Below are 12,248 nucleotides of genomic sequence, written 5' to 3' on the forward strand. Positions count from 1 at the left end.
TTCTGTGATCAGCCAACAGACAGTGAGCTCCTCACACTGATGGTCATTTAGATGAGGGTCATTTATCACCAGTCTTACTAGAATTAGATATGCTTGTGGCATCAGTAATCTCAGAGAGGCCAGCAGGGCAGGTTTCTGCTGCTGCCTTTAATGTTTTCCTCCTTACACAGTATTAAGAAGTAAATCTCATACCCATTATAAACTGAAGCAAAAGTCAATCTGAAATCATGAGTGTATTTCAGAATAATGGGCTAAGAAAAGCAAGTTTTGACCTGGAAAGCTATCAAATGACTCTTTATTGCACATGAGACACATAAATCTGGGCCTGTAAAGATCAGGAGAAACATTAGCTTTTGAGCAGCTTATATTTGTCTTTATCAATGGGATCCCTTCTTCTGAAAAAAGATTTACAAATCCTTATATAGATTTTATAGATCAAAATATACTAGAATGCTGATGCCCAAAAGAATGATCTCTCCAGTTTTACCTGTTACCAGGTTGGTAAGTTCCACATCCCAAATTGATGGAGAACTGGATCATGTGAGTCACTGAGGAAGGGAGCACTGGGAGGACGTGGAAGTAATCCACAGCCCAGACATTCCTGTTGTGGCCTTGGTGGCTCTTTTGCTTCAGGCAAAATTTGGTTGCTGGAGTCTGCAGGTCTGGGCTAATGACAACAGAAACCAAAGATGGCACCTTCAAAAGAAATTTAAAAAGGCTTAAATAAGTTAAAAAGGTCACAACGTACCATTTAAAATAAAAAAACAACTCTAATTGTGCTGAACCAAAAGTGCTGTTCTCTCTCCTTGATTCATTTTGCCACCTTTTTTAGCCACTTTTTTTCCACACACAATCCCAAATAAAACCTTTTACATAATACCTATGTGGATAGGTATTTATTAGTGACCTGGGTACCAGTGATGCTTATCACCTCAGAGGGATGGCATGGTTTGGTTATAAAGGCACAGAAGAAAAGTTTGCACCTTCTGTGTTCTGAGAGGGGCAAGTTTATGCTGTCATTTTCAGCTGGGAGGGGAAGGTGATGTTTGTCCTGGAGCCCCACAGCTCACAGAAGCTGAGGCAGGGTGGTGGATGTCTGCTCTGGATACGTGAGAATGGGGGAGCAGCAGGAGTTCACAGGAATAACTGGGGAGGATGTTATGCTGCTGAAATAAATGAAAGCTCTGCCTCACAAAGCTTAGCCTTTGTCCTAAAGCAATGTAATTAGAACTTTATTATGTCAAAAGAGGATGTCAGCTTTAAAACTGCTTGTTTTAAAAAACCTCCACAATGAATTCCATGTAATTTCAGATCCTATCTCTCCCCAAGTTCCCTAATTAATATTTTATTATTTTACAATTACAGCTTCCTTAGTTTTACAAAAGTTCTGCCCTGTCTTTCACACAGAAGTAGGCGAGGAGGGAAGCCATGCACAATGAAACAATGCAAATGACTCAACCAAACTCAGGCCAAACACTATTGTAAACATTTGGTTTCTAAGTGCTAAAGTTACAGACAAAATTCACACAGATCTGTGCTTGAAATCAGCAGCATCTTTACCATCAAACTTCCCTCAGACTATGTAAGCACACTGCATTTCAATATCTAGCTCATCTATGTGCCCTTGTATGAAATACCAAATTCTGCCTGTTTTACAGTAGTAGAATAAGGAGACCTCAGATAATTCAGGGTAGACATGGTCTAAGTGCTTCTTTGCCCTAGACAGGAAGGATCCTGAATACAAGTTCAAGGTCCTTACTGTCCTGCTGGGGGTGGTGGATGTGGCTGGGAGGCAGCTGCACTTTGGGCAGAGGAGATGCTGCCTGTGCACCCTGCCAGCAGCTGCCTCCCATGGCTGAGTCTGTGCCCTCTCACTGCAGACCCTCTCCCAGCCCCTGATCCCACCAGGAATGACCCTCTAAGGACCCTGCTCCTCAGCATCACACTGTGCCTAGAACGAGCTTGAGTGGAAACAGGAGTAATCATTTGTCAGGAGATGTTATCACTGAAGTTTTCAGCTAATAACTAACCATTTATGCCCATTGCTTTCCTGCCTGTTTTCCCAGCTCCAGCCAACCCTACAAATCCTGCATGGGGCTGGGGTGACCACCAGGAGCTGCAGAGCTGTGCTGCAAAGGTGCCTGACTGCTCCCAGGTCTGCACATGATTTATGTGTTTGGGAAGGCCACGTTTGAGTGTCCCTGTGGAATTCACCACACAATATTCCTGTGATGGCTTGAAAAGGGAATGATCTGTCCATTCCCAACCACCTGCTTTGTTTAAGACAATTTACCTTGTAAGCAGCGTAGGTCAGGGTATCAAGAGGTATGTGCTCCCTCCTGCCTTCAATCTTGGCATACAGTATGACATCATTTTCATGGGATTCTCCAGAATCACAAGTTCCCCCTGCACAACACATATTTGAGTGAGAAAAACATTAATTGAAGCCCTTGTTATTGGAAAGTGGAATCATATATGCAGCCTTAATTATGAAAATAATTACAGTCAGATGCTATTTAACTTGGGATCTGAAACAAAAGAACACCATCCCTAAGGACACAGTGTATAGGAACTGTTTGATCAGATGCACCGTGGCAGAGATCAAGGGGGCTGACGAATATGAAAACCTCAAGAACCTCTTTTAATCAGCTTATCAAAACAATTTAAATAGAAAATGCTGTGCCTCAAGCAATACTTCTATCTGTGGGCTTTAAATCCTATTTACATAGAAATGCTCTGCTGTTGAGTTCTCATCAGTAAACTGCTATTTACTGCTCACACTTCATGCAGTCACACATGTAGGTAGGTACATAACAGCATCTTAAACACTTCTCAGCTGATAGTTTGGCAGCTGAGAACTTCTTCTAAGTAGGAAGTGAGAAAGACTGCTGTGTACCTTATTTGTGCTGCTCCTTCTACTGTCTACACCACATCCTAAAAGGGATGGCTGGCTGGCTGGAATCTATTGTACCCCACAAAGCATGTGTGGTGTGCTTGCCCAACTGGAACAGGGCAGCATTTGAAATATCTTCCTATCAGTAGAACCCAAAATATTCACTAAGCTTCTGTGAAAGAGCAGAGGTATTGGCAAATATGAGCATGACTTTCTGCATTATAGTTACAAGATGAACATCATCACACAACTTTAGTATTGTGGAAAAGAAGATTTTAAAACAAAGTTTCTGTATTTGAAACAGGAATTATTAATTAATTATTCCCCTGTATAGTATGGTTACTGCAGGTATTAAAAAAAATAAAATCCTAAAATAGAAATAAAAACAGAATGAGGAAGTTTCTTTGAAAAGACTGCAGAGTAGAAAGATTGCACATATTGGAACACTTTCTCTGCTTTTTTGTTTTTGTTTTTTTGCTACAGCCATCCAGTTCTCGTAAATAAACTGGGAGAAGCAGTTCAGAGAACTGGATAACATGTGCACCTCTAATGTGTTTTACATTGTAATAAAGAACATCCATTTGTCTTTTCAAATATTCTCCTTGCCTGAATGCTCAAACAATTATTTATTTAATTTAAAAATACACAGAGAATACATTTTTCAAACAATATTCTGCTGTCCTCTGTGTCTGCATCTGCTGACAACTTCTCCCCTAAGTTCAGAAGGTTGACAAAATTTCTTTCCTGTTTCTCTTGCAGGTGTTGTAATGCTTGGAAGAAATGAGAAAAAGCATCCTCATTTTCCTGTGCTTTATCCATAATTCATGTAACACAGAGGAGATGTGCAACAATTTAGGAAAACAACATGAGGTCTTCCCCTCATTAAAGTGTGTTTTTTTCTTGTTGATACAGAAGGTTGCTTGTGAAGGTCACAGGTTTATTCTCTGCTTCCTCCTTTATTATTCTATTATTCTCTTTTAAGCAAAAATCCTCACTTTCTCTAAACATGGTGTTGAGAGAATAACCTCATGGAACTTCCTTTATGTGCAAAATAAAAGCTCTGGAAAAATACTGTGAGCATGAACTACCATGTTCATGGGGATTCTGCTCTGCTGCAACATCAAACTTGTGCAGTGACAGCACCAGCAGAGAGAAGTGACAGGACAGCCTGGCTCCTGGCTGCTTCCTGAGCCCTGGGAAATGGCTAATGTTGAATTTTGCCACAGTAAGGAAGGTCCACAGAGGATGCTAACACCACAGCAGTGCTTTTCATGAGGGGTGCCACATGTAGAACACATCTCCTCCCAGACCACAGCACTCTCTGTGTGAATCTCACCCTGGGACAACATTTTAACAGATTTAGGACTTTAAGAATGGAGTAAGAGCTTTTGAGGTGAAACTATTCCATGGGTTCATCAGGGAAGGTTGCCCCACCTCTACGCTACTCCCATCTTATCCTCGTGTGCAACTCTCTGGCCTCTGATGGATTAGCACCAGGGTCTGCATGGAACTGACCACAGGAGGATATGAGAGGAACCTGTAAAACCTCTAAAGATGACAAAGATATGACCATCTCTTAGTATGGATTAAGGGGCACTGAGTGAAATTAGTGTATACAAGACAAGAAGATGCTTCTCCACATGAGAATTGTTCAGCTGTGCAGCACTGCATAATGCAAATCTCACAGGCTTCACATCTTGTACTACATCAGGAATTCATACTCACCCATACTGAAATAAAATCTCAAGTTCCCGTAACCTGTGGTGTCCATGTATGGAGTACATATTTTTCTTTCTCCATCTCTGAGAAATACCATAGCTGAGCCAGATTCCAGGGTTCCACACTCAGTACCAATGACAGCTCCAAAGATGTCCCACCTGCAGAGGCCAACAGTAGGTGGAGAAGGTGCAGCAGCACACCACTGATAAACTCATACAAAACATGCCATAGGGGTTCACTGGTATTCATGAAATTAGCTTATTCTACTCTTATAGAGGGAAAATCCCGCAGTGTTTCAAATGTCATCCCTATACCATTACTTTCATATTCAACATTAGCTTTTAAACTCAGTTGACTCAACTAATGCAAAGTTAATGTCAATATTTAAAAGAATTTGGTAGAAATGCATGAATTAATAAAAAAATGAGGCTTTTAGTGAATGCTGCTACCAACTATGTAGTGTTGTATTGTTCTACCATCTTCATTATTTTTTTTTCTGGTGCTGAAATGTTTAAAAAATAAATGCATTCTGATTAATTTTGCATAATAAAAGATTTAGAGATCAATGAAACTTGAAAAGGCACATGTCCACCATATCTGCTATACAAATATTAAATATGTAGGTAATAACTGAAAATGCTCTCTTTTCATCTTTTTGAGCATTTAGGGTAACAGTTTTTAACTAACACATGAACAGAGTATGAATAAAGACTGCTGTGTTTCTAATATGTGATGATATGATCTTTCTCAGTTTTTCTGTGCAGCATTTTATCTTATTTTTATTCAGTGATAATTAAAAGGGCTGTTGCAGAATTTTCCAATTAAGTATTTTACATTGAAAATACATTTTCATCATGAAAGTGATGGTTACTTCAAAACTCCATCAAAATGTTTTGAAATACTAGAAAGTGTTGAAATCTTGTGCATTATTTTGGTCTGATATATTATTATTATTCATGTTGAAGTCTTAATTCATAATTAAGTATTTAAGAATTATAAGGCTGATGAAACAATGAAATTATTTAGAATCACTAAATCCTGATAATCCAAACATTTAACTATCCAGCATGATTCAGGAGGAATGAGAAAACATGGAAGTTCAGAAACCTTTGTGGGAGGCAAAGTCTTTTCCTGTCTCATTCCACCAGAGACAATCTCTAGCAGGTATGTGCCATATCACAATTTCAAAAACTGCCATTAAAGAACTAAACAGTGTATTTATTAGTTTAACCATTCCAATGATTTCAAAATGCATTTCTGGGATCCTCTTAAAAGCTGCCAGTTTCCCCATGGACCTAAGCTGTGACAGACTGGTGACATACCTGTTTGGAAATCCTGCTTTAAACCTGTCAGTCATTTACACAGGAATTAGTGAGCTTAACATCACTGAAAAGCTTTATGATATAAATAGAAATATTTTAATGGAAGCACAGTTTAATCTAACCCTAATTCTATTGTGCAGATTTTTTTAAAGCAAATGTGCAATATAATGTGCAATATAAAAACACAATTTTGAAAATGGGTCTCCCGGGCTGAAGGCAGTACAGAATTAAACAGTTGTGCCTACCTCAACTTACACAAAAAAAATCTCACAATGCTCCATTGATCTTTTGTATGCTCTATTTAGCTCAATTAAAACACTCTGTAGTGACCCACAAAACAGCTCGGGGTCATGAATGATGCAGATCATGGATGTTTCTAGGGATGTTTCCTTTTAGGCAGCATCAGAAAGGAAAACTAGAGAATTCTGCATTTTTTTTTTAAAGCACTTGAACAGGAGTACATCAAGACACTGCCAGTAAAGAAAATGGAGAAGGATCCTCGGTGATGGCATGATTTAACATTTATATTTGAACTAATTTATCCTTCACATGACTCTTGGAATTCTTATTTATAAAACATGTGATTTATGGACCAAAACTAGACCAGCTGAACATGGAGGTCCAAAGCAAGAGTGGGCCTGCTAGGCAGCCTGATGTGGGGATCTGCTCACTTTTAGGATCAGGCTCTAATTCACAAAAGTAAAGAGAAGCAGAACGACAGTGGAAATATGTGTGGTACTTACAACAGCAAGCCCTACCCACATAGCCTCCCACTTTAGGTGGAACATGCAAAAAATACCAACCAGCTGCTTATTAAAAACAGTGATGATTCCCTCTGCCCTCATCTCCAAGAGCATTTGGTGCAGAGGAAAGTGGTGGTGACCCCTACACCTGAGCTTCCTTTTGCTCTCCCTTATGAGGGATGCTTTTGCCTTCCCCTTGAGAGCTGGCAGGCTCCAGCTGATGTGACAAAGCAGTGCCTGAGAACCTCCTGCAAGCTCTCTCTCAGGTATACAGTGTTCTGTATTTCATACATAGTTTAAATAGCATTTAATAGCATATTTCTCTAAGAAGTGATTAAGGAAACGCACTCAAATGTATTTGCATTTAGGTACAGCTCCCAAAACAAATTCCAGAGAAATGTTGAAAAGAGGAACAGTAGTGGTGGCAATTTTATATGATTAGGATGTAATCACCCAAGTTTGGTGTTTATTTATGGCAGCATGCAATTTAAATCTCCATTCTTATAGAACAATAGAAAGAAGGAAGTTTCTAATATAGAGTAAAATTTCCAAAGAAAAAATAGGAAAAAGGTTATGAGGCCTTGGGCTGGCAGAGTGGGGGCAGATTAGGACCTGGTTGCTGGGACACAGAATGACAGAATCAAAGGAGGGCTGCACCCTCCCTTGTCACCTGCAGCTGGAACCAGGCACCCTGTGACAGGAAAAGTGACATTTGCCCAATCCAGAAGGAACTGTACATTTGCTAACCTGGGCTGCAAGTTGCCCAACTTAACTAAGCACCCACTTGTGTAGAGAAGCTCTACCAACAGGGCAGATATCCACAGACAGCACTCCCATCCTGGTTTTTTCAGGATGGAAAAAGGATGGAGAGCACATCTCAAAGGTGTCCCACATGGTCACATAGAACACAACACACATGAACTCATTTTCTTCTCTTTGTCTGAAGCAGCACCTGCTGCCATTGGCTGATTATTTGAACTGGGACAGAGTCCACAGTGAATATTTTTTCTGTAAACCCCAAATATATGTATGTGTCCACAGGACATATTAGCATGTATTTTTTAAAAGGTGCTTTCCACCAGCACAGCATAGGCAGAATTTGAATCAGTTGCTAATGATCTGAAGTACTTTGTAGGTTAAAATCAACATTCAGTGGAGACCCATAAATTAGCAGTGTATGTTTCTCACTGCCCTGGGGTAACAGCCACTAATGGTTTTTTTTTTTTTTTTTAATAGAAAAGAATCAAGACACTACTGAGGCTATTTTCTTTTTGTCAGAATTTATACAATGAGGTATATAAAATGAAACTTCTTTATACCAGGACATATTTTTTAAAGTTCACTCATGTTTTGGTAAAAGCAGTAATATTGCTGTCCTACACATTTTTGTTTATTTTCTGCATCCTTGCAGCAGTTCCTGCTGGATGTGGCTTTATAGGGACCCTCTGAATCACAAAGTATATATTCAAAATAGAAATAGTAAATTATCAGCCAGACCCTGAGCTCTTGCCCAGCAGGTATGGCTGTGCTTTTGGTGATGCCAGATGAGAACAGACTGCTGCTTCAGCTTTCCTGCCTCCACCTTCTCCTCCTCTTCCTCCTCCAGCACCTACAGGCATTTGTACAAGCAGGAGCTCTCTCTCAGTAAAGTGAGGCTCACACCAGTGATCCAGAGGAGATGAATTTCTCAAGGAATTTGATATCACATGGACATGAGCTTGCTAACAACACTCTGGTGTGAATTAACAAAACAGATCACCATCATGTGTTTCATTGGAATGGTTACATTACTCACAAACGCCATTTTTTCATTAAAAACAGTGATGACAGGATGGTCCAGAGACAAACTTATCCTCCTGGACTTCTTGGACTTGTTTCTTCCTAAAATCTGCAACCATGTGCTATTAACAGTATTGCTATTTATCCTCATCACTGACTACACAGCAAAGGTAAGAAGCAATTCCCTGTTTATCCCGTTTCCTCCTCCCTGGAGTGCTGCTGCTGGGCTGTGCAGGGCCCTGCTCTGGCTGGGGACACTCACCCTTTGGGCTGGCTCTCAAACTCCTCTGCCCACTGCTCCTGGGCATCCTCCATGGAGAGGTCCACGTCGCGGGTGGTGGCGAAGTTGAACTCGCTGCCCTCGGTGCCGTGGAAGTAGATGGAATTCCCGTCGGACTGGCAGCTGTGCTGTGGGCACAAGGAGCACAGGGGAGCTGAGGTTAGGCTGGGTTTGTGCAGTGTTCACACATTGTCAGAGCTCAGCGTGAGCTGTACTTATCTAAGGACACACTGATGCCTGAAACTAAATAAAAAACAGATGGTTATCTTGGATCTTGTCCTGCCCCAACAATTATTGCATCCTAATCTTGTACCTGCTTCCCTACAAACCCACTACAGACCATGGTAAAACTGTGTTTGCATTGAGAAGTCATGTACCACATCTCTGGGTGTTTATTTTTATTTTAAAGCATCTTCCTTACGTCTGGCCCACACACAACTCTGTCTGCAAATAACTTCAGTAGTATTTCAAATATTGCTACAGAGATTTTGTAGGCGTAAGAGTTTTGTGCTGTGAAACATGTCAGATCTCTGGGTTTGAATTTTTGCCAAAAGAGGTATTTGTGTGTAAAATTGCTATGCATTGCCATACAGTAAACTTTGGGCCCCAAGTGTATGGCTGAAAAGGCTGTATTTGCTGTATTTAGCAAATGCTATTGCATAACAAATAGCTCTGGAGGCCACAAGCTCTTGTGATAGAGCAATCCCAGGGGTCCTGAGGCTGCTCCCAAACCCAGTGTCTGCTTTTCCTACTGCATTTCTGCACACACTGCCTCAGCAACATCAAATGGTGCATTGTGTCTCCTCCAACATGCCACGACCACCAGAACTCCCCAGGAGTGTTGGCCTGGAAGGAGCTGCCTCTGAGGGGCACAAGAGGGTCACAGCATAAATTTTATTTTTTCTTCCATCCTACTTTTTTTATTTTCTTGTGTGTCAGATAAAAAAGCAGTCTGCCACATCTGTGAGGCAGAAACAGGTACTAGAATTTTCTAAAAAAGATCTACCTTGTCTTAATGCAAACAGAGCACTTTGCAGTTTTTTGAATTCTTCATATTACAAAAAGTACTGACAAAATGAATAATTCTCTCAAAGACTTCTTTTATTCATGCATATGTATGTATGTGTATGTGTGTAGGTGAGATCTTGCTCCTTAAGACAGGAAGCTGAATTAAGAAACTATTAATTAGAATAATTCTGCATTCCTACAACATCTCAGTATTTAAAAAAGAGATACAATAATGCCAAATTGCATTGACCTTTTCAGTATTGTCTGTGCAGTGCCCTCTTTTCTCTGAACCCCTTCATAATGCGCCAAGGGAAAATATGACAATCACATCTTCTGCACTTAAAAAGGTCATGGGAGTGTCACATAAGGGAATAATTAGATTTTTAACAAAGAAAAAGGTGGGGCAAGAAATGAAAACTGCTCACTACATCTTAGTCTATGGGTTTTTATGAGCAAAGTACAAAATAACACATTTTGTCATATTCTATAACACTTTATCAATAAAGTCACATAATTGAAATTCTTTTATTGATGATTTTCAAGTATGGTTCTCAATACCTCTGCAATTAATTTATATAAAGGAACATAATTTTTATATTTCTGGAGGTGTCTACACATTGTTAGAAAAGAACTGTGAGTACTTGAAGTCTGATTTTTGTACAGAGAGTTCCTATTCTGTACTTGAATGACAACAGCTCTATGTTTATTAACACAGAATAAATATCACATAAAAATATAACACATTGTAAAAACCTAAAGACTGTTTCAACTGCTAAAATAAACTAATTGCTGTTAAAGTGTTTTTTTCCCAAAGAAAGGTCAAAGCAATAGAAAGATCCTGAAGTGTTGATAACTTATCACAGATATTAAATAGATTTTGTCACAAGTCTCCTTTCTCCTTGGTCTGTTAATGCAGCATACACACAGTACACCATATATGCCACTGAAAAGGCAGAATAATTTACACATCAAATATATTATAACTAGCAGAAATTAATGAGACAGTTTTATGTCTTCTCTTTGAAAAACAGCAGTTGTACTATGCAGTTATTTATAATGGACTGAGAAATTGCTTTTGTTTACTGATTTTAACCTTCACACTCATCAGTATTGCTAACATCAGAATTTTAAGAATAATTTCTTTGTTGTGATTCTTGATTTACAGATTTCTTCATTTGCTGAAGACAAATCAAGTATCCTTTATCTGTCAATCAATCTGCCACAAAACTCTCATTATCTGCAGGCAGTCAAATAAATACACTAAAAATTAATATTCAGGCTAAAACTTTATTCAAATTTATACATAAATCTTCATCTCGGGAAACAAACAGCTAAATAGATCTTACTGAGGCAGATATTAGAATTACATACAAGCATTGGAATATCTTCTATAAGAGCAACTTATATCTCAGGTGCTAAGTTATATGTAAGTACGCATTTGATAGTGGGTATGTAATTAGTAATCTCTTGCCTGATTAAAACCATCTATTAAAATAAACACAAATCACATACAACCTAATTATCTTTTAATATTTGTACATCCTTCTGCTGTCTAGCAGAATATTTATTGAATGGAGTTTTCATTTAGGCTGTCAAGATAAATAAATGGGCAGTTTGGCAAGGGGGTATAAATAATTATATAGTGGTGTATAATGAACACTTTAGGAAAGCTCAAAATCATAATTTATTTAATTAGTTCTATAAAGCTATATTTCTGCACTTATACAGAAATGCTCCATAGTATCTATGAATATGTATTTTATGCATATTTTATGTGTTAACGAACCACACAACGTATGGCTCAAATCACAATCTGCTCCTGTCAGCCTTGGCTCCTGTGAAACAGCTACACAGAAGAGAAGTTCAGTCTGGGGTTTAACTCCCCTGTTATTCTAAATACCTGTGAAATATGTAATAGGAGCTCATGACCTTAAAAAAGAGTGAGAAGGAAAAACATGCTCTAAACACAGGTGTGGATTTTACAGAAGTTCTGAGGGAGTGCCACCATTTTCTTGTATGGTTTTGTCCCAGTGCCACCATGCAGGACCTGGGGCACACCCGCCCCTGGGGGAAGCAGATGGGGATGAGCTCCATGAGCTGAGCTGGCCAAGCAAGGGCCAGGGGGCTCCTCCACTCATGGTCTCATTCTCTCCCACCTGCCTGTATAACCATCACCCTCAGGTTTTTTCTTTTATCTTCCCAAGCAGTCACTATCTGTCACTGCTTTTACTGCTCTTTTTTTTTTACCTGATGGGCTGCTGAGGGAAGAAAAATGTCAAAGAGCACTCAGCTAAATTTTCCAGGAGCAAAGGAAGCTCTGCAGGAGATGGTCCTTCACCAGCATTGCCCCAGCTACCTTGTCAGTCTTGTTCAGCATCCAGGAGGCTGCTGAATATGTTGGATTATTTTGTGGGTTTGCAGAGTGCTTGAACAGATTAAAGACAGAATTGAAACCATCAGACTCATTTTCTCTTGGGTTCAACCCAACATTTGAATTCAAGTCT

General features: G+C 39.5%; 1 protein-coding gene across 2 annotated transcripts in view; it reads right to left on the reverse strand.

Annotated features, from left to right (window-relative positions):
• The window catches only part of RELN (reelin), a 286,045-nt gene that overhangs the window by 109,499 nt on the left and 164,298 nt on the right, over positions 1-12,248 (reverse strand). For both annotated transcript variants that reach the window (XM_054280910.1, XM_054280902.1), the window contains exons 11-14: positions 8,719-8,864; positions 4,619-4,770; positions 2,294-2,406; positions 488-696 (exon numbers count right to left, since the gene is read on the reverse strand). In XM_054280910.1, coding sequence (XP_054136885.1) covers positions 488-696; positions 2,294-2,406; positions 4,619-4,770; positions 8,719-8,864 — 620 coding nt within the window. The remainder of the gene's footprint in view (positions 1-487; positions 697-2,293; positions 2,407-4,618; positions 4,771-8,718; positions 8,865-12,248) is intronic.

This window comes from Melozone crissalis, unplaced genomic scaffold (genome assembly GCF_028551555.1).
Source record: "Melozone crissalis strain CALT ecotype California unplaced genomic scaffold, PUWL_Pcris_2 ptg000004l_1, whole genome shotgun sequence".
Classification (NCBI taxonomy): domain Eukaryota; kingdom Metazoa; phylum Chordata; class Aves; order Passeriformes; family Passerellidae; genus Melozone; species Melozone crissalis.